The sequence below is a fragment of the Triturus cristatus genome, chromosome 11, assembly GCF_964204655.1.
Source record: "Triturus cristatus chromosome 11, aTriCri1.1, whole genome shotgun sequence".
NCBI lineage: Eukaryota > Metazoa > Chordata > Amphibia > Caudata > Salamandridae > Triturus > Triturus cristatus.
In genome coordinates this window covers 651533762-651560990 of record NC_140594.1, presented here as the reverse complement: position 1 = coordinate 651560990, position 27229 = coordinate 651533762, and the positions used below count along the sequence as shown (strand labels likewise).

Here is a 27229-nt window from a genome sequence, read left to right as displayed (position 1 = left end):
AATATGCGCCAACACAAACTCCGGGGGCGGAGTAGAAAACACAACCGATGGATTCCGTGATCAGCTGTCAACTGTCAACTGACAGGTGGCAGCTGATGACATCACAGCTGATACGGCGTATCAGCTGGGACAAACATAGAGCGAAGCTACGGTGTCTGCGCATGGACACAACATAGGAACACAACAACTATAGGGCTAGGCGCAGCTGGTAGACCTGCCAGCTCCAGTAGTCCTCTGCCACTGCTGTGGTGACTGACCTTAAGCTGTCACTGCGTGTCACCAGGCACGTCACTGCAGACGGCGCTGCAAAAGCCCACACAGACCTCGTCACACACAGCATGTCTTATTTCAAGGGCACCCACCGCTCCTCAACCCCTGATGATCTGACAGGGTACAGGTGCTGCTGGCAGCAGCTAAACGCCGACTTTAGGTCTTCAAGAGACTGCGAGCATATCAAGTTAAGTCTCCCAAGCGTTCCATTGCAAATCAGAATTGCTCTTTGTTACTCTTCTCGTGTTCTGAAAGCATTCCATTCTCCCCTGTGTTGGCCCTCACCCCGCTTCTCCCAGTATTTTGTGGCAGGTCAACTAATGTTCAAGTTCTCTGACGTGCTTGTGCGTTCTGGAGGGCGCCCTCCTGGCCTGCATTATTATGGTGCGTGTTGAGAGATGTAAAGCCGCAAAGCACTCGAGTTTTTCTTGGCCGCAGCTTACAGTTCTGAGTGGCTCGACCTCTGTCTCGCATAATATAAGCACACAATTACCAGGCAACGCTTGAGATAACAAGATGACGATTCCCAGATTTTTCGAGGGAGGAAAGGGATGACTGCGCTATAAAACGCGAAATGTGACCACTGTGACAGCAAATGGTGTCACGGGTTGGCACCGACGAAGCCACTACCGAAGTAGAAAATGAGTTTTTAAATCCTTAGGGCAAGAAACTAAGATAATACAACCTCACTGTTCAAAAACATGTCAGAGAAGCTCTAGGCAGCCGTTATTAGTTCCTCTCTTAAAGAAATCCAGAACTTATTTGAACCCAGCATTTTCTGCGTCATATTTCTCAAAGTTGTGCATATGCTCACACACAGTCACAGTTCTGATTTTCTTTTTTTTTTTTTAAAGTAAACGCCAAATATATTTGAACGGAAAAATGCTAAACAAAAATGTATCTGAAATTGCTTTAACATGGAAGCTTTCCTTAGTTTATAAATGGTTTCTTAGGCACATGTGAAAGAAATACAGTATAATAGGAAACGTTATAATAAAAATATATTAAAATATAAAAAACAGAATAAGAAAAGTGAAACGATTAATACTTGACTGCAGAGTCTTATTGGCTAAAGTGTCATTTCTGTCAATGTTAAACGTCATGAACCCGAGACAAATGGGGCAGTGGAGAAATGCGTATGCGGTGGGTGTTTGTGAGATGGTGGAGAGATCAATACATCTAAGAAAGAGAGTACATGCATTGGGAATTAATACCTTTATCATCCAGGCAGTTATTCAACAGACTAATTAACAAAAACAAATGTACGGCAAAACCCACAAATGTGCAGCTACATCTCCAAAACAATCCTAGAAGTGGCCCTTTGAAAACTCAATGGAAAAGGAAACCTAATTCATAGAAGTGTATAATAAATCTTAAAAAATTGAAAAACAGCCAGGACTCTGGCTCTAATTTTATGTTCACCTCACTGTGAAGGGAAAAGTGAACCAATCCTTCGGCTATTATAAACCTCTATGAAAGCTGTAGTGGTATATGAAATTCCAAAGAAAGTTGTATTGCGTAACGTATTAAAAAACAATTCAGTGGTGCTCACAACTCTCCTCTTAAATATGTCCCTGTGTAATTGTCACATGATTTCCGCTTGACTTAAATGTGTTCACTCTAAGGGCATATGCTTTGAAACAGCAAATTGAATTGCTCCAAGGCACTCATAATAAAGCATGGTAAGTAAGGCAGAAGAAGAAAATTATATTTGCTTAGGATCACACAGTTTGGTCAAGTCATGCAGCCGGGATTCAAACTTCAGACTTTGTGATAAAAAGGCAGCAACTTACACAGTTCTATGATTGACCACATCTACTAAGTCTGATTGTCACCTACTCAGCCTAGCCACAGGCCTATGTTTCGACCACCAAATGATATCCTGCTGTGAATGCATTCAAAAAGTCATAGCGCAATACACCGAAAAAGCATAGCCATTTTTAGGTGTCGCCTACGCAGCGCACATGCGCTGCATAGGAAAAAGACCTTTAGTAATCGGCACAGCTTTGCGGGAAAAACGTGCACGCGTTGCATTGCTTTGAATGGCAATGCGTGCACATTTGGCGATTCCCTTGGGAGCGAGCTTTCAAACCATATGTTTGTAATTAACTCGCTCACTCCCGCAAGGGAAACAGGCCCAGGCTCCCTCCTCTATCCCCTCCCCCTGCTGCTTTTTACTTTCAGCGCGAGGCACGCACTGATGTTTTGTTACTGCTGAGGCTTACAGTCGTCCATTACTTGTTATTTTAATGATTGATATTTTTGGGATTTCATTTTCAACGGTTTCTCGGTTCTTCCCAATGTGATGCATTTCTCTTTATTTTATGTTATCTTTTCGTGTTTTCTACTGTGTCTCGATGGCCGTGTTCGTCCGATTGCATTCGCTGCCAAATGCTAAAACACAGCAAAAATATTGCGATTTGATGTAAATGTTGTATCTTTATTGAACGTAGATTGGCTGCTCAGCTGAGCCGTCCAGGACCAAAGCCTTGAAGGTCATTGTCTGGACATCATCTTTCACACATCCATATCTTCCTCACCACACACTTTCTCTGTTTCTCACCCTTGCCTTTTTCAAACTTGGAACTTTCTTTTGCTTGACTTTCTTCCAATCGAATCCCGAGACTCCAGCTTATCTTTTTTTACATATCACTCCTTTCTTTACGTCCGCCTTCATCTATGTACAGTTGGCCTTCTGCAATCCAGTATCAATGCTTAATCCACACACTCTTTAAACTTTCTCTTTCCTCTTATCTCTTCCCGCACTGTTATGTTCTAGCCCCTTCCTTTTAATTCCAAAACGTGTTGATTTTTATAGTCTTTAAATGTATTTATTATTTTGTCCCTTCATACCTGATAGAGAGAGAGGGTGACAGTGCGTGTGTGTGTGTGTTGAGAGAGAGAGAGAGAGAGTGTGTTTGTGTGGAGAGAGAGAGAGAGAGCGAGAGAGAGAGAGCGAGAGAGAGAGTCTGCTTGTTTTAGAACTCCTACCAGTGCTGGACATTGGAGTGTGGTTAATGGCAGACCAACTCCCTCTGAAAAGCAGTTTAGCTGCTTTTAGGAGATTAAATGCGGCGGTTTTGGCCTGCGTTATTTTTCATTGCAGTCTGTTTCCTTGTTTTCCCTCCCAGTACTGCTGTGTGCTTCTGTGAAACCCCTACCCGAATCCACATTGCTCTCTTATCCCTGCCACTTCGTATTCCTCCTTCTTTTTAATTTTTCTCCTTGTTTTCCCCTCCTATTTTTGCCCTCTCGGTCCCTCCCTCTCTGCATCCCTCCTTTTTCTCCCAACCGTTTTTTTTAATGTACATTGGTAAAGCGCAAAGTAGGTATCAGAGCACTTTACATGAACATCAGTTGCATTACAGAAGGTCATTTATTTTGTATACACAGTGGAGATGAAATGCTTTTTCATGTTAGGTTAGGTGGTCGACTTAAGTGTAATTTCGTAATCCACATCCGCATCTTCTAAAAAATTATATTAGTCCGGCTGAGCAGATCATTGATGTTGGCATCCGCCATGCAGAAGGGCGTACAATACACATGTTCAATGTTTTTGATATGTGGCTGTGTACCTCTGTGTTGCTGCACGTTAGCGTGCCACCCATTCAATATTGGGGAACCCATCTACCTTGGGTAACCTGCCCCAATCCCTGTGTGCAGGCTTACCTCCTTTCCTTATAATAATTTCTACTATTTCTGCTAAGCAGTTAAAACTTGTTGTATATTGCAGCTTTTAATTGCCTCCTTCTGCCTCCGAGTTCTCCACACCAACATCCGGGCAGTATTTTCACAATCAAAGGACTGTTACTTTTGCCCTCGAGGCATGGACAGCTGCTGTTGCAGATGGGCATGTTTGGTCTGGAGTCTTCCTTTGCTGGGAGGGGATGTGGCATAATGGCCAGAGTTGGCAATTAAGGGACTGGGGAACCATGTTTAGATTCTCGGCGTCGTCTCAACATCCTGTGATTCTGGCAAATCACTTAATTACTCTGTGCCTTTAAGAAAAAAAAAGTGTTCCCTTGCTTTCAATAGGCCCGTTGTATATTTGCTACGCTAATACGCTGCTGAAACCAGCTTCACAGTGAAGCAGCACTCGGGCCCCCATGTCACAGCTGTCCTCATTTTGAGCCTTTCATTCCCTTGGTTGCACCCGGTGCTTCCTGATCGTAGTTGGAAGCGATCATCCTCTTTTATACTGCCTGTCATGTTCAATGTGCATTCAAACCAATCTGCTGACTTGGGAGGAAAACAAACAAGCATTTGCAGTGCAATAGGTCTCGCATTTACACAAGTTTGATCTATTGGCATTGTAAATGACAATGCCTTTTATTTTATGTTTTGGTTTTTAAAACATAAATAAAAGGCATTGTCATTTTCAATGCCAATAGCTTAAACTCGCGTAAATGCGAGACCTATTGCATTCCAAATGCTTGTTAAACCAAGTGATTGTGCACCCGGCCAAGAGATACATTTTCTGTATTAATGGGAAATATTAGTACAATAAAAATCCAAATCTGATACCAATTGCCTCACTCTGCATGGCTCCTATGTTCAAGGAGTCTTACCTCCAGGCTGCTTACAACTTTGTTGTTTGCCCTAGCTCATATGCCCCCACCCTTCTCACCTCCTGCAGACTGGAAGCAAACAAGCATGCTCCTGCTGTGCTTGTATGTCCTGACTCAGAGAAAAAAATAAATGGAATTTGGTTTCATCTCTCACAGGCCTAGGAGATGACTGCGATCCCAGAGAAGCGGAACTGTTTTTCGCTTGAATGGAGTTTGTGCATTGATAGCCTTTTATTTCCAGGGGGTGTGACCCCATTATGTAATTTCCTGGTGGGGGGGCTGAATTTCTTCAGCCCCTGTTAAGTCAGCACCTTAGCAAGGAACATAAGGCTTCATAGCAAGGAACGTGAGGGGGTAGATAATAATTGATAGGTACAATTTGATGTCATGTCTGGCTGCGCCAGAATGTTAAGCTACTCAACCCCACAGTTGTCCCCATTTGAGGATGTTAGTTTTCCTCAATTCGATCAGTATTTATATTGCTGTCAATCTGCACTAGACCATTGGTACTCACCCAACATCAAAGGTAGCTTAGAATACTGGTAGCAGCGTGCTCTGCAGGATAGGTTGTCAGTCCTTTGCCTGAGTAGTGTAATGTCCATTCCCACAATAAGAGTAGCTGCAGTTCATGATTGAGGCACCTTACTCTAGATGCTTGTTGTCAAAAGTACTTGAATAACTGTCCGTATGCATTAGGACAGAGCAGCAATAGCGTAGCTCTGCCTGGCAGCTTAGTTCTTTGAGACCGATGTGAAAAGTGAACTTTAGATTTAACATAATTTTCTTTCTATCTTCAGATTAGTGGAGGGTTTTGCGATAAGCAGAAAAGCAGTATATTTCAGCTTGTTAAGTCTAACTTGACAACGCAGTTGTTGCTGTCCAGATGCGAAGACGGTGGAATGTCTCACCGGTGTTTCTGCAGAGGCGCCCAGGAACTGATGAATATGTCCACAACTTCCCTCAATCACCGCCTAAGCATATCAGACTCTATACTACGGAGGTGACTAGGGGAAGAAGGGAAACAAAACAAGGGAAGAAACAAAAGGGGATGAACATCTGGCACTGTCTCTATCTTCGGTCTCCGCACAGTGAGGTAGCTAAAAGAAAGGAGTGGTTAGCTAACAAGGAAGATGACGTATTCTATCTCCCCCTCCCAAGACTGTGCTATACCTTATGTCTCCCTTCTTCTGGTTCCTGTATAGCAAATAAGTAACAAAGGGGGCACTCAGGAGGCTGTAAGAACAAGGAGAGCTCTCTCAATATATATATATACACAGCAGAGAGAGATATAGTAGTTGTCGTCACTTATATATAAGCTCACCATGAGTCCCTCCCCATTAGCGTGTAACACTGCAAGCTTAAACTCAGGGTTTCTGGAAGCCACATACAAGGCAACAGGCCAGTAGTTGAAGCAACACAGAGCGGGAAGAAAACAATGAAAAGAGCGACCTTCACTTGTTACCGGAGTTTAGAGGCTTCATGAAGACGACTGCAGACCGGTGTAGTCACAGTAGGGTCGCGTGGAGGGAACTCTGTAGAGGGAGGCTTGAAGACACACGAACGGGACCAAAGGCAGGCTGGGGGTCCTGGTGTCCCAAGAAGTAGTGGCCAGGAGTAAAGAGACTAATGCAAGCGACGTACCGCTTACAGGGCCCAAGGGAAATGGAAACCGTCCGGTAAGCGAAACGTGGAGTTTACAGCCCGACCTACCGGCGGGACGCTGGGTCACCCACAAGCGAACCACAGATCCAACCGGCAGACGGAAGAACACTTGCACGCCACACCACCGTAGCGGGATCCCTCTCTTTCCGCTAAAGTCGCCGCGCAGTCCGAGCAGTCCTAACAAGTGAGGGATGATTAGGACAGCGGTGAAGTCCAACGATGGTGTAGACAACGCGGGCATTCAGAGAAACGGGGTAATCAATCCAGGCAATGTACGGGAACGCTTCTGAAAACGGGGCTTCAGGAAAATGAACGCAAAGCGCTTCTTCCGGGGGAAGCCAGGCTTTTGTTCCTGCCTGACTCCTCCGCGCATGCGTGTTCTCGAGGCGCCATCTTGGGGTTGGCGCGGCAACAGTCCTGACAGTTGCCTGAAGTTAAGCGATCAACAGAAAAAGAGCTGTCTTCAGAAGTACAATTTCGAGAGGGGCTTAGGCTCCACCCCTATGTTGGTTACCAGTACGGCATGTGATGAGCAGAAGTTTTGTGCTTCCACCTAAGAGAGCGCTTGTATTTCACTTTTTGCCTCTGGGGAAAGATTTTGGTCAATGCAGCAGGACTCATTTGGTTATGGTGGCAAGCCATTGATCAAGACTGTAGGGCTGATATTTTTATTTCGAAAAGTAGGCCTGACCTATTTATTGTGAAAGCAAATGTTAAAGTTCAGTGCGTCTAATGGTGGATTATTATTAGACTGCATTCAAGCCTGCATAGAGATAGTGTCACGCGGACACAGACCAGACGAGGCTGAGGTTTGCTGTGTACAAGCTTTATTGGGGTTCACAGGCTAGGGATGGTGGAAATGGTGGGTAAAGGATTGTCTTTGCCTTGCTCCGAAGTTCCAGGTGAGGTCTGGTCTTGTCAGTGGTGGTCGTCTCCGCCGCTTTCTTCTCCCACTGCCTGTCCGACCGGTCGTCCCCTTGGTAGAAAGACAAGAGACGGTCAGTGCCCTGTTCCCCTCTTCCTGTGGATTTTCTTGCACGCGTGTGCTTTTACTGTGGTTCCCCCTTAGTACGCCCAACCAACCGATCTACCCCGTGATGCGGGCCTTTATCCAAGGTGTGCATGTGCCATCCCCGGGCCCTTAAATCGGGTAGTTTCCCACTGGAGGTAGGTTTGGGTTTTCCTGCCTTTTGTTTCCACCCGCCCTTCCTTTCTCTTTAAATGTGCCTCCTGCTCCTTACGCTGCGCTCACTTCGTCAAGGCGGTCCCTTACAGGCCAGAAAAGCTCGAATGAGCATGCCACCACCCCACCAATGTGCGCCCGCTCTTCCCTACAACTTGCCTGAAGTCGGGACCCGATGACAGGGTCACGGCCATCTCGTCCGGAGGGCCTTCCTCGGGGCACGTCCCGGTTCCCCTCTGGGTCCTCCCGTCATCGTCTCGGATTCCTCGTGGGTCCGTCTCCTCGATCCCGTCTCCCGTGTGTCTCTTGTTCGCCTCGGTTCATGGTCCTCCGCTCTCCTCCTCGCTTACTCAGCCTTCCACCCAGTCTGTGTTTGCTTCCGGGCTTTTCAGTCCTGTCAAGCGCCGCCCTTCCGCCGTCATCAGAGTCTGCACTAGTTGATCAGGCTCAGTGCCCCCGGGGTATTCCTATCGGTCGTCCTGGGGCTTTCCGTCATAGATAGTTTGTTACAGGTTAGGGTTTTGGTGCTGGTTACCCCATTTGACACACCATGGTGATAGAGATTTGCATTTTGCTAATCCTTGCTCAGCGCTATTAGGGGAGATAGTGCTTTGTTTTCCCTTCGTTAAATTGTATACATTTGTAATGTTCTGACCATTTGTCTGATGGTTGTCTTGTGATAAGGTTTATGCTCAATATAGTAGGCTTGATGTGATTACGGTCACAAGCCAATGATAAATGCGATAGGCCTGATTAGTTCACTGGGAAAAGTTATGTCCGATGCCCTACTCTGAACTGTTTATTATGAAAATGACAAAGGTAGTAGGTCTGACTTATTTATTGTGACAATCATGATTAAGCCAATAGGCCTTTAGTAGAGGTTGGTTATCACACTATTACAGGCTGTAGAACGTTATTTTGTTATATGAAGTTTTAAGGCTTAGCATCTTAGGCAAGGGTTTGGTGTTTATTGCACTCTCTGACAAATCCTGAATGTAGAATTTTCTCACTATGATAATCCTATATAGGCCCTTTTTAGAAAGGTTTTCTACTATATGCCATCAGTAATTGTGTACATGTTTGTAATTTTATATCTGTATGAAGGATGATTAACAGTTTGTGTGCACTTCATTCTGCCTGTGTAACTTATGGTATCAAGCCATTGGTGAAGGCTATAAGGCCTTACCAGTTCATTGAGAAAATTTACTTCGGAATCCGTAGGTTTGAGCTGTTAATTACGAAAAGGTATGACAAAGCCATTAGTCCTCATTTAAGGACAATGAAAAGTATGTGTTAAAGGCAATGGGCTTTTAAGGGCAGATTGTTATTTCACAATGCTAAGGCTTAAAGCAGGTTATTCTGTGCATGGAATCCCACAGATTCACATATTACTGTAGTAGGCAAGGGGTTTGGTGTTGACCCATTCTAGCAACCCGTGTGAATAGAAGATTTGCACTATGATACTCCTTATAGGCCTCTTAGAAAGGAATTTCTATTTTGACGACTGTGTTTTGTACATATTTGTAATTTTATTATGGTATACCTGATGATTGCCTTGTTAGGAAAGCTTTTGCTTAATAAGGTAGGTATGAGTTTGCTATGGTCATAAGCCAATAGGTTTCATTAGTTCATTGGAAAAGGTTATTTCAGATCCCATAAGTCTGATCCATTTATTAAGAAAAGTTCTTACAAAGGCCTTTAGGTCCACTTTATTATGAAAAACATGTTATGTAGCCAGGAGGACTTAACGGGTGAATTTTTATGATGCCGTCTTTTCAGCATGTGGACGTGTATTTTGTTGCATGTCTTATAGATTACCTTTGCAGGAAAAGATTTTAGTGTTGGTTACCCCCTTTGACCTTCCTCACAGGTAGAAGATGTGAACTGTAATAGTTATTTCTAGAATGTTTTTGGAAGGCCTAGTGCGCTACGTTGTCTATTGAGACGTTGTAATAAAAAAGTAATTAAAAGTAATTAAATGCATACATGAATATATATAAATATATACATACTTTGAGAGGCTTTGGTTCATCCTTCTTCTGCCACTGGTCTATATTAAGTGTTGTTTACAATTTCCTTCCATCCATAACTGCTTAGACCATGGGCCAGTGGGCAAGCCTACAATTCCGTTTGCTGTGAAGCCATTTGTGTGACAGCATTTGTCTGCTCATGTAAGAAAGTGTTTTTTTTTTCTTTAAAAAAACTTTATTGCGGTTAAATTTACCATAAAAGCACATAAAAATACACAACAGTGCAACAAATCAAGTAATCCATTCCATACATGTAATCTCAAGATGTTAATTAATTGTTAGACATTTTTGTTTTTGTTTTTTTTCCTTTAAAAATTTAAATATTTTCCATTATTCTAAAATTTAATAAAACAATGATCATTCTAAAAGAGCTAAAATATTATCTATTCTCTCAATGTCCATTTAACTTGATATTAATGTGGAGCAACATTATTTATCAAATTCCTTTGAGTTATCCACATTGAGTGTAAGTATTTGGCTACTGCAGAGACAATCACTTCAGGCCAATTTAAGATTAACCCAAGCAGCCGGGGGAATTTTAAAAGTACAGAAGAACTGTACCCATAAATTAATAAGTGCCCCCCTTGAAATTTTTAAAGTTCAAGCTAGGGCATCATCCCTGTATGGGGCAGAACTCTGGGGACACATATCAGCAAGCAACCTATCAATAACTGAAAATATTTTTTTTTTTTAAGAAAGTGAATTATTCATTGATGTGAATGGCAGTCTATAACAAGCAATAATGTCACTAACCTGTTAGGTCCAGACAAAGATTTCAGTACTTTAAACTTGAGCTCAATCCCTGGTAGTGGTGGCATAGAGCAGACATGCCTAATTTAGAGAAAATGTGTAAAGCATTTAAAAGTACCAAGACAGTTTAAAAGTTGAAAACACTACCAAATAAAAATTCCAATTCAATTCATAAAATTAGAGAAAAATGTCATAAACAAAAGGACTCAAAACAAGAACAAATAAATAACGGGAACCGGAGATATTAATTTTTAAAGATTTAAGAGAAAAAGCGCCAGGAAAAAGTAAGGCGCCAATCAGTAATCGCTGCTTGCAGTTTACCAGGACTTAGGCGTGATTTCACGCCGACTGTGATGAAGCGTGGGTCGGATACACCAAGCAGGTTCGTCCCCGTCAAAGATCTTACCTTCTGACTTTAGTCTCTGAAACGGAAGACAAAATCCTCCAGCGGGACAAGGCAGCAGGGTGTATCCGTTAAAGCCCCTTCGAAGTTCGTGAGGTCGCACTATAGCTGTTGGTATTGTCTGGAGAAACTCTGAGTGGGAATTGCTTGCCCAGGGAAGTCCCCTCATTGGCAAGATACTTTTAGTGCATTCACTCAGTCAAAATTTCTGCCTTCAGACTTAGTCTTGTTTGTGGAGCTCAGATTTCTCCAGTGGGGCAAGGCAGGCAAGGGTCCACTGAACTGCATTTTCACACAGCAGAAAGCTCACAACGTCCCACCTGACTTTCTTTGCCAGCAAGGTCGCGCCTTGAATGGATTGACTTGGGTGGTTTGCCCAGATTTTTAAAAAGATTTCAGAATAAGTTCTGGCACCCCTAAGGCTCCCCAGACTTTAGGAGCAGAACTTAGGGTTAAGCACGCACCCCACTAGAGGGGAGAGAGGATGTAGACTAACGGCTAGGGCATCGACCTCCGATCTGGGGAACCGGGTTCGAGTCTCAGCAACAATGCTCAACATCCTTTGATTCTGGGCAAATCACTTAATCTCCCCGTGCCTAACAAAAAAAAATTCATGTCTCCGTCTGTAACGAAACTGGTGCTCATGTAAAGCGCTCTGATACCCAATCCCTTCGGGTCAAGTTGGTGCTTTATAAAACTCCAGGAAAACCCCCAAAAAAACTGAGCAACACAGGCCACATCCAGGGTCCAGTAGCCTTCAAGTTGCAACTGGTCACTCCAGGAAAAGGCCTCTTGCAGTTTGTGACGTCCTTGTTGCCACACAGGTTTTCGGTCAAATGGCCCTTGGGAGTCCAATTCTTTGTCCTGGGTACAAGCGGGAGCAGGTCTAGCCCATCAGTTCTCATCACAGGTTTCAGACAGAAGGTTCAATCCTCTTTTAGTATTCTGTAGGTCCAGAAAGTGTTCTGAGGTCCACTTTTGTACATTTGAGTAGCTAGTATGTGAGGGTGACTCCTGGACACTTCGTAACCAATGAGGAAAATGTTTCCAGGCGCAACCCGACCCACTTTTGCAGCACATCATGTTTAATTTACTGCAAACTCACCCAGGATGCACTATTGTAAGGTAATTCAAAATTACACAGGCCTTCTGCTTTTGTAGGGAGCTTGTACGTCACTCAGGGATGTGTTCAGTGAAATTAGCAGTCTCCTGCTCCTAAGCAACACCAAACTGGTGCTGGGTCCAGCTCATTCTCCCACTAAGATGGTTCTTGGATGATTACCGTGGGTCTTGGGATCAAAGAGTTTTCTCCTCCCAAGTCTTTTCTTTCACTAAATTCTGAATGGGCACCCCTCACCTCTGTTGCTTTCCAATTCATGAAGTTCCTGAAACCTCCCCAGGTGCCCTTGCAGTGCTGATAGGGCTCATATGCCCCACACCCATCCCATCCAGTCACCAAGCCTAAGCTATTATACTGTTATGGGAGCACCTGCCACTCTTCATTAAGGCCAAGCATGGGCAGGCTAATGCAAATTTGCCCCCTGGAGCTCCAGGCAGGGAAAAGGTAACGTTTTAAAGTTTTGTTTCCTAAATATTTATACAATTTTAATTGCACCATTGAGTTGGATATTTAATAAATATAGAAAATAGTAGTTCAACCATTTCTTTAGGTTGTACCAAATGCAAGATACCAAGGTTTATTTATCAATCTGCACTCTATTTGTCCTCATGGGGCAGCCAGAGTCTTCCACAGTGACAATAGCTTTGGGGGGGGGGGGTGCTTGTCACTGTAGGGACATGCAACATGACATTTCTACATGTCCCACTTTTAAATTCCATGCACCCTACATTGTGGGCTACAAGGCTTAGATTGGGATAACCTGACCTATTAATATTTAAGAGGAATATTTTTCCCTTGTCATAAGGGTTTGTTTGACTGGTTGGGCTGCAGGTTTAAACTGCAGCAGTCAGGGTACAATGTTAGGCCTGAAGTCAAGTTTTCTTTTGTCACACTGGATGACACAATTGGTGCAGCAGTCCATGGATGACATCTAACTTTCCATACCATGGGTGTATTTCTGCCCCATACACCATGGGCCAGATGTATGACCATTGGAATTTGCGACTTACAAATTGCGACAAATTGCGAGTCGCAAATTGCGAATCGCAATATCCAATGTACAACAGTGTCTCAGACACTGTTTGCGATTCCCAATGGGGTCTCAAATTGCATGCCTCATAAATATTAATGAGGTTGTTTCAATGTGCGACCCCATTGGGAATGGCTGGCACTCCCAGGGATGGCGGCCTGCTGGGGTCAGCAGACCAACATGTCTGGGACTGCTTTGTCAATAAAACAGTTTTATCTTTTAAATGCAGCCCCTTTTCCTCAAAGGAAAACGGGATGAATTTAAAAAATAAAAATGAAACAGTTCAGTTTAATTTTTTAAGGGGAGGCAGTGGTCCCTGGGACCACTGCCTGCTCTTAAAAAAATATTTTTGCATCCATTCCCAAAGGAGAAAGGGTCCCCTGGGGACCCCTTCTTGTTTGTGAGTGGTTTACCACACTTCTGAGAAGGGTGCTAAACTGCGAGTTGCAGTCGCAAAACATTCATACATAGGTTTTGGAGTCGCTATTAGGAAGGGACGCCCTTAGCACACCCCTTCCTAATAGCAAGTCGCTAACCCTATTTTGCGAGTTGCTAATGTATTAGTGACTCGCACAATAGGGTTGATACATTGGGCTGACCTAAAAACGGTCGTACATCTGGCCCATAGTCTTTGTAGGAAAAATAGATATGTCAATCCGCGATTATCCAATTTTAACAGGTTGTAGGGTCCAGAACACATACACTGGGCACTTGACAGCAGTGCCCTAGTGTGTAGAGTCTAAAGCCAGCAGTACAATTCAGCAAAAAATGGGGGTGGCCACCAAAAAAGTGCATTTTCTCGGAGATCACTAGTGATCATCTGCCTAAAAATGAGTACGCTTCAGTGTTCAGTTGTGATTGCCAGTCCTTTATTTCCCCCTTTTATATTTCCTCTTTCATTCTCCTCTTTTTATTTAACTTTTTAGAGCATAATACACCTCCTCAAACAGTGCTAATGAGCCTCTTACTTGCTGCCCATTTAATCTGCAGTGTGCCGCATTCCGCTCAACTACTACCTCTGAACCAGATGACCATCGTGCAATGGTATTATCCATACCATGCTAGAACTTTAAAACAATGATACACTATGTACAGTACTACTGTAATTTGGCCATCAGCTGCTGTGTTTGATTTTATTTGTTTCAAGCATATTCCTGCCATGTTTAGGCTGCAGCATATTTTCTTTTACTTTTATTCTTTTAATTTACCTTGCATATGATGAGTTTATTGTGTGGGTTTTTATTGTGGTTGGGTAATTGAGTGAATGCAAGAATGAGCTGGGGCGGATGAACGGATGCATAAGCGCAAGGATGAGTGACAAAGTACATGCGTGATGAAGTATTGAGTGCCTAAATCCAATGATGACTGAAGAGGTACTTTCATTTATGTGCCAGACCTATTATATTTTCCTTTGCTTGTTATTTCAGTTTTCAGACTAGTAAATGGTGTGACCTTGTTTCTCTATCGACCTCTCTTGTCCTGCAGGTTCCCATTAAAAGATTCCAAGCGTCTCAATCAGTGGCTGAAAGCTATCCAGAGAAGCAACTGGATCCCCACCAAGTACTCCTTCCTGTGCAGTGAGCACTTTGGCCAGGACTGCTTCTCCAGGCGCCAGGAGGACCAGCACCGTTTACTGAAGGCTACAGCTGTGCCATCCATCTTCCAGTGTCCACGGAAGCGAAGGAGCACCCGTGTCTATGCCAAGCGCCGAAGGAAGGTGGAGACCCCAAAGGCTGAGGCTTTTGATGCGGTCCAGAGTAATCAACAAGGGGTTTTTGTTTCTGGTTGTGAACTCATGAGGGGACAGAAGGATATGCAAGGCCTGTTGAACTGCAGAGATAATGTGGGCATGGGCTTTATGCACAAAGAGAATGCCCCGATGCAGATAGAAGAGATCCGTGGCCACCCCTCAGTGGGGAAAAATGTGGCTTCTAAGAAACTCTCCCCATCCCCCATGGAGAACAGGAGCCAGATGGACATTAACATTGGGAGCTATATGACTGACACAAGCGGAATCTCTATTGATGACTTCTCGCCCCCAGTCTCAGGGGCATGCAAATTTATTGACTCGCTGCATTCCTACAGCTTCTCCTCAAGGCACAGCCGGGAACGGCTTCCCCTCCCCCGCGAGACCCCTGAGAGAAAGAGGATCAAGAGAGAGGTTGGACTAAGCAGTGGAGGGAAAGTCTCCATGGACAGTGCTCCTCCTTCAGCCCTGAGTGCCACCAGCCAGGATCAGCCCGAGAGCCCCTCGGCTCCTCCCACAGACCCAGACCCGTGGCTGGCCACTGAGGCTTCACCCTGGGAAAAAGGAGAGGCTAACCCTAGCCACATTTCTGTCAGTGAGGCTATAGCCTCGGCCTCAGGCACATGCAAACAAATAGACTGGCTTCACACTTACTGTTTCTCCTCCAAGCAGAGCAAGAGCCAGGTGTGCTGTCTTCGAGAGCAGGTGGACAAGAAGAATGGAGAACTGAAGAGCCTGCGCCAGAGGGCCAACCGCTCGGATGGCCGCATCAAGAAGCTGCGCCAAAAACTGGCCGAGCTCAAAAGGCTGAGAATGCCGCAGAGGAGCAGTCTGAGGACCCGGGATTCTGGTCAGTGCTACACCCACTTCTTCTGTGGTCAAAGGGTTTAATGATGTTTGATCATGCCGTACAGAACTGTTGCTCTGATTGTGGAACTATATGACTCTTGAGTTTTGTAGGGAGCTTGAGGGTCTTTGTTCTTGAGATGTGCTCCCTGTTAAGATGTTGTTGCTTTCTGTTTGCCATCCATCAGTACATTGTGTGCTATGAATTGCTGGTTTCTTTAAGTGTGAGGGGACACTTGGGTGTGTCTGTTGTATTGCTAAGAAATCTTGGTCACACACAGTAGATTTGTCTTGGCTTTTGGGTAGTACAGGTTGACAAATCATAGGGAGTGGAGAAAAACAGACAGCTGTCCCATGAGCCCGCTCCTTTTGTTACCTAATAAAGGATCCAGATTGAAATAGCAGACAGTCGAGCCAGAGATGGACAGATTCTAAATGCATTCTTTTTGCAGTTTATCCTGAATCAACGCACACAAAAAGCATCTGGACAAGTGTTCTTAGAAGTTTTTATTGGAATCAAAATATTTATAGAACAGCTGGGGAAAATATCACGATTATTGTGGCAACAACAAAAATACAAAAAATCTGAACGTTGTGAAGAAAGCTAACATTTTAGTTGCCATTTCTTTTTCTGAAACATTATTTACTATTAATTATTTGCAGCTAAAAACCTGACACTGTGAAAGGAGAAATACAGCAATCGCATACCTGATACTAAGGGGAAACCAGTGTCAGATAGAGGCCCGCTTTCTACAGCAGGCATTGCCAAACAGATGTCCTTAGAGCAGTTCTTATCCTGGAGTGAATGAATGCTCCATCTGCCTGAGAAAGGTAAAGAGCAAGGCAACATCCTGTTTGTAGCCCTTTAGCGTAAGTAATGTGGACACTGTCCATGTTATTCTGAAGTATTGTTAGAAAAATCGCATGACATTTGTGCAGTATTGTGTACCACACTATGCAAAATAAAACAACTATCTATATATATTTTGGGGGAAACACAGGCTCGACCCTGGTCAGGATCAAGGACTCTCAAGCTACGGCCAGATCCTTGGGCCTCACCTCCACTCCTCATGGCCAGTCTTCCTTTCGCCCCTTTTGGGGCAATGGAAGGGGTTTCCAGCCGCGTCAGCCCTATCCTAACCACCGTCCCGCACAGACTACCCAAGCTGTGCGTGGACGTGGTACATTCCGTCCTAGGAATGGAGGCCAGCGGTAGTCTACCACACTGCCCCCAGCAGCCACAGCCCCAAAGCACTCCTTGGCTGATTCTGCAGGACCACACTACTCCAGTGGGTGGGAGAATTCGTCATCATCTCCCCGGCTGGAGATCTATAACATCAGACAGGTGTGTCTTACAGACCGTCCAGGAGGGCTATTCTCTTCCTTTCCTTTCTTTTCCTCCTACTATTCTGCCAAGTCGGGAACGGCTGGTGGAGGATTATTTAAAGCTGCTCCACGAGGAAGTTACAGCTCTTTTGGCCAAAGGAGCTATAGAAAGGGTCCATAGCTGCCAAGGTTTCAGATTGCTATGTGTGACATTTTCATAATTTCAGTGTAATTATAAGTGACATTTCAACAACTATGAGTGACACTTTCTCGCGAGCAAAATCAAGCAATGAAGATGAGGGAAACATATAAATATCATAAATTACACCTATTTGAGCAACGAGAAACTCTAAGAAGATCTTAAAACTGCAGCAAAGCACCAGAAAATGATGGGCACTAACCTAGTGTCCTTGTAACCTGACTGTACTGTTAAACAAATGTATAACCATGATAGGAAACATTAAACAGGTCTTTCAGAGGCAGTACTTTATTAAAGTTCTGTGCACATATGCAGAAACACGTGTAGTTCAATACAAAAGATAATACTAACTGGATGCAACAGATTATCATTTGCGTTATAAAATAAACACTATACTTTAAAAGTCCATATGTTTGGGGTGGGGGGGGTGTTGTGGACTGATGGGGCCACACATGCCTAAAAGCTCCCCAGACACCTTTAATCTCCCCAGATGCTTCTCGGCGATCATGATAAATTACTAAACAGTTTACTGGCCTTAGTTCCCATAAGCAGCACGAAATCACTAGTGAGAAACTCGTAAGTAAAGTAGAAACTTGCTAAATATGTTTTTTCAATTTCCTTCTGCTTCATCCAGAGGAATCGTCTCTGTCTCCTACAATGGACAGATAGGGTGCTCGCCGCAAGAAAGCTCAGAGCGTTGAGCACTTCCTGGAGTGATGTGTGTATGCCTTAAACTGGCCTTTTGGGCTACTTCCCACAGTCTGTCCTGCTAACGTAGACAGGTGTTGGTGGCTGCACTTCAGTATACTGTTATACTCTAGGGGTACGTGCTTTGTGCGTCGTCACACAACAGGACATTCAGAAGAAACAATATATGCATTCAAAATCCAAACTGAGTTAAGAAATAAACAGAGCAATGCTTGTTCATTCTTCCAGAGCATTTTACTGATTTGCAGCTTATCAAACATCGGGGTGAAAGTTATCAGAATAAACCAAAAGTCAATAATTACTGCACACACGGGTCACGGGCTGTGAAACTGTGTTTTATAGCTAGATGATATATACACCCGCAGTGGTGGGCCGGAGGAGACCTGTCTCTTTTTCGGACCCTATACTGCACACATGGGCTACCTGGTGTAGCAGTTTCGGAAAGTACTCTGTGTCTATGATTGCAAATGGGTCACCCACAGGAGACACAGGAGTCCTGTCTAGTTTCCGACCCAGTTATCGCACACGTGAGTTAGAGTCTGTAAGTGCGCTGTGTGCTGCAAGTTTTATAATTGCGGAATAGTATACAAAATAATTCAATTTTCCTTCCCACATTATATAGTCAACTCTGCCACATAGTTTGAGCCTCCATTACCTTATAGTTCCTGGCACTAGATGCAGAACGTGCATGGTGGCCTTGCACTTCTGTTTGTATTGAACAGCTCAGAAAGGCCTGCGGAGGCTGAAGGATGGCACACTGCTTGCAATATTAATATATAGCACAAAAGCATCTGTGCTGTACCGTTTATCTTCAAACCTGCGAAAGCCTACACTTGTTTGTCGTGATAGAGTGCGGGATGTCGTGGTAGCTCCCCTCTCAGTGGAAGGCCGGGAGAGAAGCCTAGCAGTGGATGCCTGGAGGAACCAGCTAATCAACCAAGCCTCCAATTAAATCTCTAGTTAGGGCTCTGCAGTGTGGCGCCTATTTTTGAACGTGCCAGTTGCTTCACAATGAGTGTTTATAATGAGTTGAGGTAAACACTCTTTGATTATGGAAATAAAACACGTGAGGGGGTATGTGGGGTACAGATAAACTGAATGCGTATGACTGCAGATCTTCAGCTGTGACAGGGCAGACAGCTGAAGATAGATGGCCGCGGCACTCGCTAAACTGAAGAGCTATTATAATTTATAAAAACACATTGAAGCAGAGGGAGATACCTCACTCCTAGAAGGTCTGATTCACTTACTTTGCAAGGCTCCTGGCCACAACGACTCCCACGGCAAATGCTACCGGCCCAGGCATGATTCAGAGACCCACACAGCAGGTGCCCTAGGACTCCAGCGGCCGCCGCTGTCCGGGGTTGACTCGGGTCGGGTCTCATCATTAATTTTTTTTTCAGATAAACCTGCCGGTGCCTGCAATGCAAGCTGCCTTTGCCACTACTCCACCCTCCCACAACTTCTTGAAATCAACTTCAGCCACCGCGCAGTTGCAGGTCGTGACGGCCCGCCTCACCTTATTAAAGTGCGCGTCGCTAAAATATCTTGACCAGTCCCCTGCGGTATTGTGATCGACTCTTACATGGTAGCAGCTAGCCCAGGCAGCCCACAAGCCTGCCGGGAGCAGCGCGCATAGTGCACTGCCACTCTAACTAAAGTTTAGCATTCATGAATGATTAGCAGCGCTGCTTGACAGCGAGTAGGCGATACGCCTAATAAGCGTAACTTGCATTTCAGTGCGGTGATGCGGACCACCACACTCAAATGCTTTAGTGTCACTCCTGATGCGTGGTACTTGGCAGGGCTGCTCTAACTTCATGCACCATGAATTGGAGGCAAAGCATTAACCTTAGATGTAAAACAGGAGACAGAAAAACATACCCATGTTGTAGCTGAACTGCACAATTATCTGAAACATGAAAACTTGTGATAACTCAACTTCCCAGCTTGCAAATCGTGTAATTCTAGAACAGGGGTCTCCAACCTTTTGTGTAGTGAGAGCTACTTCTGGTCAGTGAAAATCGTCGTGAGCTACTAAAACCCAAGCAACTCGCACATTTTTCCGAGAGACCCCCCCACGCCCAATGTCATTGATTTTAAGCCTAATTTCTTCAGAGCCCATACTGTGGTTTGAACAAAATACTAAAGAGTTCCCGTCTAGATTGGTCTAGTGGGGCCTTCTAAGGTCTAGCATGGGAATGTGCTCCCTCAGTAAAGTGGTCTGGTGGACTGGTCATGAAGGCTAAACCCGGTTCCCCAGTTCCAAATTCGACAGCTCTGGCCATAGTGCCACATCCTCTCCCCCACTGAACACCATACTTTCCCACTGAGAAAAACTCGCACTGCCTTCAGCTATAACCTAATTGTGCCAGCTATAAACACTTGGATGTGGCTCAATTCAAATTATGCACTTGATAAGAATAATATGCTGCCTAAAAAAAAAAGTTAAAGCAACCACTCATAGAGAATGCAAGATTAAGTAAACAAAGCATGTGAAATGTAAGCAGAAACCACATGGTTACCTTAACGATCTCTCACTCACTATTCAGAAATCAGCGAGTGGTTTTACCTGAAAAGTTAAGGACATGACTAGAGGGCCCTGAAGGGAACTGTTTCAATGTCCATTGCTTATATCCTTACAAAACGTAAGCAGTATGGTTTAAAGACCACATCCATAAACACAGAGCCATGGTACACATTGTTTTTTCCAATCCACCCATCAACCGGGTATTGCAGTACCTCCAGGAATGGTACACGTTCCCACCTGGGGACAACAATGCTGTTCAAAGAAAGACGAGAAAACAAAAGTAGCGCTTCACTGGCAAACTCTGTAAAGTGATGCTGATGTATTTGGATGTAAATAAAACCAATCTGGCCACTTTGCAACCCCTCTGTCTTGCTTTATTTAGTTATGTATTTATATTTCATATTTAAAACCTTCTATTTCTCTCTATCCCGCTGCACTTTGAATAGAAAAATGTCAGAAAAAGGGCATTTCTCGCAAGAGTGTTTTTCTTTTTTGGATCCATTTCACAGGGAAGCAACTAAATGAAAGAAGGAAAGAGAGGTTGTGAACCGTTTCTTCAAGTCACGGTTTTCAGTAAGTGAGAAGCAAGACAGAAAGAGAGGGAATAATAGGAAGAGAGGGGGGGGACAGCTGCCAGCACAAAAAAGAAGAGGACATTGCCAGAGTCCTATTCCTTCTCTGCCCGTCCCCGAACGTCCACGAAAGCAAGCCGAGCCTTATCTGAATGCCTTTGTCCGCCGCCAAAATAGTGCCGCCTGGGGCGGACTGCCCCCACCGCCCCACCCTAGCTACGCCACTGAATATTGGCCCAGCCCCAGTCAGTGCCTGAAAGGACTTTTTAATTTTAAACGTTGCCTGCCACTGCGCTTTTTTACTGAAGGCAGATCTAAAGTGCAGTGGCAGACAACGCTAAAATCAAAAGGCCTTGCAAGCACTGAGTGCTTTTACCCGACGACTCGGCTCATGCAGGGTCAGGGGCCCCTCTTACCTCAGAGCTGCTCCGGGAGGCCCAAGTGAATTCAGTGGAGTGGAAGATGATGGGAAGCGCGGTGCCAGCCTGGAAAAGGCAGGTGGCGCGTTAGTAGGAGGAAAAACGTCACGTTCTTCAGCCCGCCCCGCCCCAGCTAAGCTCACTACAGCCAATCAGAGCAGCTGGTTGGTGTGAGGGCGGGCAAGGGCTGTTTAGTTGTGGAAAAGGGCTGAAAGTTGTGAAAGAAAATGACGGGATACAAAATAAAATTGTAAATGATGTCTCAAAAATTAAATAGCAGCGCAAGCTACTCTCAGAGGGTCGGCGAGCTACCGGTAGCTCGTGATCGACCTGTTGGAGACCCCTGTCTAGAACATTTTTTATTAAACCAAGCCTCCTTTTTCTTCATTATCACACCTTCAAATGCGTGAGTTCATGATGCGCACTGTAGAACAACACCTTTTGTTTGATTTAATCAACCATAATGTTGTTCCATCTGTTACCAGGCCACATTTGGGGCATGCATGACAACTGACTTGCCTCTAGTTGACTATTGGCATTGTTGCCGGCGTGGTGAATGGACGTAGGAAGATTTCCAAGTTAATAATTGAAAGCTATCACTTTTAATCGATGACTCTCAATGCTGTGATATAATAAAATACAATTTAATGTACTAAGGTGAAACGCTTACGGTTCTGAAATAAATACCTTCTTTGCGGAGGCTTCCTTTATTATATTTTTAGGTCGAGCGTGAGCCAGCACTCATGGGCTGCTCTGTGAGACTTCTTGTATGCGCTCACCTAACGAGTAGCGAATAAAAGCCCCGCCCACTCTTTGCCCATGTTTGTCATTGTCTGTCCTAGATGCTGGCTTCCAATTCGTGAATCCGCTTGTTAGTCCCTCCTTAGTACCGCCTTCTCCATTTGTCACCTCCTATGGCGACTGGCCCATTTACTTCGTTTGTTATACGGTACGTGATATTTTAGACTGTGAGCACTATTTTCTTTAAGGAGGTTCTCCTCCTCAGGCACAACATGCTTTGGTGCCTTCTTTAAATCCCCCCTCCTGTTGTCCGTGCATTCTTCCCCCTACCCGCCCTCCCTCCCGTTGTCCGTGCCTTCAAAATACCCCGACCACCCCACCCGCTCTCCCACCCGTTGTCCGTGCCTTCTCCCCCGCCCTCCCTCCCATTGTCCGTGATGCCAACCATTTACAATGCAATAGGTCTCACGTAAATGCGATACCTATTGCATTGTAAATGTTTGTTTAAATCGCGTCTTCGCACTTCTAAAAATGTTGGGATGTGTGCATGGAGCATGCCGCACCTCTCACATGCATTGTCTAAACTACACTCATTCTTACTGCATGCTTCAAACAAATTAGTCATCCTCTTGAACCACTTAAAACGCAGCTCTCCACTTGTAAACTATGCACGTGCAAATCGCAATTAAAATGTTTGAGCAGCCCGCATGGTTGATTTCCCATATTTTCTATTGTTTTTAGTACCCTACAGCTGTTCTGCATCTGTTTGTGTGCGCGCGCATTATTCTGGCCAGTCAAACTTTCAAAGTTCTTGTGCAGCAGCACATCACCAGAAGTGCCCTCTGCTTGTGTACACACCTTCATACATAAACACTCGCCGCCCTATGTTCACTGTACTCCGGCAAGGCTTCATCGTACTCTTACAGAAGGGCAAACATGGGGGTGCCCCTCCCCCACGTGACATTCTCTCTCCTGCCACTGTTCTTGGGTATGTAAGCATTGTAATTCTTTCATGCCTCTACACAGAACACCTTGGGCACCGCATTCGTAGATGGATCTTTCATATATGTACAAGATTTGTTTTATTTTCCTCCACTTTACTGTGCAAAAATCTTGCTTGTTGGTCTGCGCAGCAGACACCCGGAGGAGACCCTCACCACAGTGACTTACATTTTGGCCGAGTGCCGCCAACGCTTGAAGTGTTTCAGCTTTGGCGCCGGTCACTTATAGTACAATAATTCACGTCCCACCACTTCTTTATTAGCAAAAAAGGCCACTTTATTAAGACAGGTGCATAGCATAACTTTAACACAGCATTAACAGATCATAATTCAGTCCCCAAATCAGCTTAACATAGCTTCAAAACATAAACCCCCAATGGTGATCAAGCATCCTCAAAGAACTGTAATCATTTTAAAGAAACCCCCTATCATTTTCCTTCCCTTTCCCCGTGCCACACACCCCCCCCCCCACCCCTCTTGAGGGATGGATAAGCCCGCTCGAGACTGTCCACCCCCACCAAAAATTCCGCCTACCTATTCTGCGTGTGGGAAATATGTACCTGTCTTATAGTGGCAGAAAAAACTCTAGCTGAAGTTTCAGCACAAACTAAAGCCTGTGAATAAAGTGTTTGTCAGAAAGAAAAAACAAAAAGTAATAAAATATTGAGGGTGGGTGGGTGGGCCAAAAATAGAATCATTATCTTCCCGACGCCCTCGGATTAGTGTTTTCCCACCCCAGCCAACCTCTATAAATAGATTCCCTCGCGCGCCCGTCTTCCCCTAATTGCTCCCTGCTTGCACCTGATGGCCCGTTCCAATTGTGCGAACATTCCCAGGGGGAGGCCGGCTCGTGTCCTGCTCCCTCTGGGTCCCCAATCTGCCCACCCTGTTCAAAGACAAAGATAAAATATCAAATTATTCAGACAATGTTTTACAGCTTCTTTGTTTTCCGTAAATGGTTGTTCTGTTGTTACTAAATAGTTTCTAGAAGTAAGTAAGCCCTTCCAAAAAATATTGTTTGCCGCCTCCCGGACTCTCTCCCAATATTATTTGCTTTCCAACAAATATTTATTTGCTTTAGACTTTACATGTGCTTAACTATTTAACCCCTTCGCCGCGGCGGGAATTCCGCCGCGGCGCGGGGGGTTGCGGGGGGGGGCAGCGCGGTGGCGCTGTGCTCATGACGGAGCCGCTCCGTCATGAGCCACGGTTGAGCTGTGCTCATGACGGAACGGTTCCGTCATGACTCCGCCCAGTTGCGTTGTCCCCCCGCACAGGCGGGGAAACAGCGCCGCGTGGGCGGAGCGGCTGCCAACGGTCGTGGCATGACGGAACCGTTCCGTCATGAGCACACGGCAACCGTGGCTCATGACGGAACGGTTCCGTCATGAGCGGGGAAGGGGTTAATAAGTAACTGACCAAACTGTACCAGCCTTTTAAAATAAAAACACGATTGGTACTGTATTTACCGTACCGGTTAACGTGCTATTAACTTTTATAACGCATTTAATTAATTTTCCATAAACCATAACGTATAGCTCCTATATTTTTTTTTCTCTGAAAGGGGATTTAATTAACTTTGCTAATATACATTACACAAATATTTTATGTTTCCCTAGTATGCATTTAACATTAACCTGCTGTATCCCAACCCTACCAGCCCTTTTAAAAAACTCTTTCACACCAAACACCTCCCGTTTTGCGGTTGTTTCATAAACCAGCATTTGCAATGCAATAGGTCTCGCATTTTCGAAACTTGACCTAATGGTATTGTAAATGTCAATGCCTTTTATTATTGCACGTTTTTTAAGCACATAAAGAAAAGGCTTTGCCTTTTACAGTGCCATTCGCTCAAAATCTCGCAATTGTGAGACCTATTGCATTGCACATGCTGTTCGGTTTTTTGCATGATATAAATGCCTAGGTTGTAGCTCGGCCCCGCCCCCTTAATTTCCTGCTCCGCCCACCTCTAGGTCTGCAGATGCTGCCCCGAAAGACCCGCCAGGTGCTCTCCTTTACGGATTTAGGGCCAGGTAGATTCTCCATTGAAAGCATCAATTCTGTGCAATAAGTATACAAATCGTCCAGTGTGTACCGTAGTCTGAGTATGTATCTACGTAATACTACTCTCGTTGCGTGCTAACACGGTAGGTTGGCTCCCAAGAGCGGTTGCCGTCCAGGTTGATCCTAGGTTGTTTCATTCACGTGACTTACACTAAGTAGGCGGAGCTCGCTCTGCGAGCAGTGCTCGGCGTTTTCTCGTAGAAGCCGAGGTAGTGCCGAGTCCTTTCCGCGCACGGGATCTGTTTTTGTTAAAACTATGAGAAATACATAATATCTTTTGAAGTAAGCAGCTCGTTTCGATTATGGCCAGTGGTGCTGAAACCCCAGGTACAGTGTGCTGTTTTGAAGTCAAGTGGGAAGTTCGGCCCCGAAAGTGCATTCAAAAAATATCTGTACAAAGTTCGAGAATGTTGAGCCAGCGCCGCAACCTGTGCCTGCGCTTCAAGCAGTGTTTTTATGTTTTGTCTGACCATAACTGTGTTTGGATAATACTTTCGTGCCTTATTTCCATTTGTGCTATGTCTTTTCCTGTTTATGCCTTTTTGTCTGTTGTGTTACCAGTGTCTTCATGTGTTCTGCACTTTTTTTTCTCCACGTTGGGTATGTGTTCGCATACAATGAGATGATTGAATTTCTTCCCAGGGACGAGCTTTGTTAGAATACCGATGCACTGCAAGACAGTTACAAGTACAGCTGAGGTTTTGTCTTTCAGGCTTCTTATCTTGTGACATTAGACTTAGTTCTGTGCGTGTGACTGTGTGTTAATCAGGGTTTAAGAGGGGCGAAAAAACGGGGGGGGGGGGATGTGCGGCTCAAAGGGGCGTTGCCACTGTAACTAAGGGCGTGGCTTAAAACACCTAACCTAAAAATCTGTGTTTAGCATAGTGCACCGCCCGACTTTTTTTTCTTTTATTGCAACTAAAATTTCTAGATATGATACAACAAGTAACATCATACCTACAACACGTCCGGATTATTGGCTTTGACAATGGTTGTTAGTTGCATAAGATGAATAAGCCGCAACTATGGCTTGTATGTAATATTGAAAAAGCTTCCACTTAAAGCCCCGGTGACACCACGACAATGTTGCTGCTCCTGAGTTTGAAAAAGAGAAGGGAAATCCGTAGAGAAAAGGACTCTCTTAAAGGATTTCCCTTCCCCTCAACGCTCACCTGCCAGGACGTCATGCCGTAACGTCTCCACTAGCGAGAAGTAAGCAGTGTGAACATGCACACGTTGATGTGCCTGCTGTCACTGCAGTCCGGACAGTGCGGCCAGGGCACAAAACCGCACGATCGAGACCCTGTTTCGAGGCCTCCTTAAAAAAAACTGCCACTACTCAGCACCGGTGAGACCCGGCCCACTTAAAGTCCTGGTGTTAATGTTTGTATGTTGGGGCTAGAGATCGAAGTAGGCGAGGAAACGACGTTCCCAAGCGGCATTAGTTTGATTATAACAGCTCCCATACTTGCTATTTAAAAAACAACCGTTCTTGAATGGTTGTGCTGCTGCAGGTTGAAAGGGGGGTAAGAAGGGATTCTTCTAAATGAAGTGAGAGAAGGAACTGACTGCTAAAGATAAAGCCTTCTCTCCAGGGTGCCCGCTGTCTGTAAGAAATGTAAATGTGTGCTGATAGTTAATCGGCAAATCTAAAGGCTCTGGGAGCCAGTATAGACCTTAACTGACAGATTCTGTACTTTTAATGGAAACCAATACAAATGTTTGCACTCCGTACAATAGGCGTGTTACTACAAACATAACATTTGAAAGCACTGTAACCATTTAAACAAAACCTTCTTGCACATTTTGTGACAGCCTTTTTACACTGTGGGCACCCAACTTACACTGTAGGTAGTTTTTAAATAAAAATATTTTATTTATGATTTTCGCAGTGCTTCACAAAAAATGCATACCAACGATAATGCAATATAAGGACAATGTGGACAAATAAGGCCTAAAACAAAGGGGAATGAGTACCATCAGACATAACACTAAAGACAAAAAAAAAGGCCGTAGTACACATGCGTAGCTAGGTAGATTCCGCTTGCTTCAGCATAGCT

The 27229-nt window shown here is 44.7% G+C and overlaps 1 protein-coding gene across 2 annotated transcripts in view; it reads left to right on the top strand.

Annotated features, from left to right (window-relative positions):
• The window catches only part of THAP4 (THAP domain containing 4), a 387734-nt gene that overhangs the window by 111738 nt on the left and 248767 nt on the right, over positions 1-27229 (top strand). The window contains exon 2 of one of the 2 annotated variants that reach the window (XM_085634166.1): positions 14502-15613. In XM_085634166.1, coding sequence (XP_085490292.1) covers positions 14502-15613 — 1112 coding nt within the window. Of the gene's footprint in view, positions 1-14501; positions 15614-25324; positions 25497-27229 lie in introns of those variants that run through there. The other variant, XM_085634167.1, reaches the window with a different exon arrangement.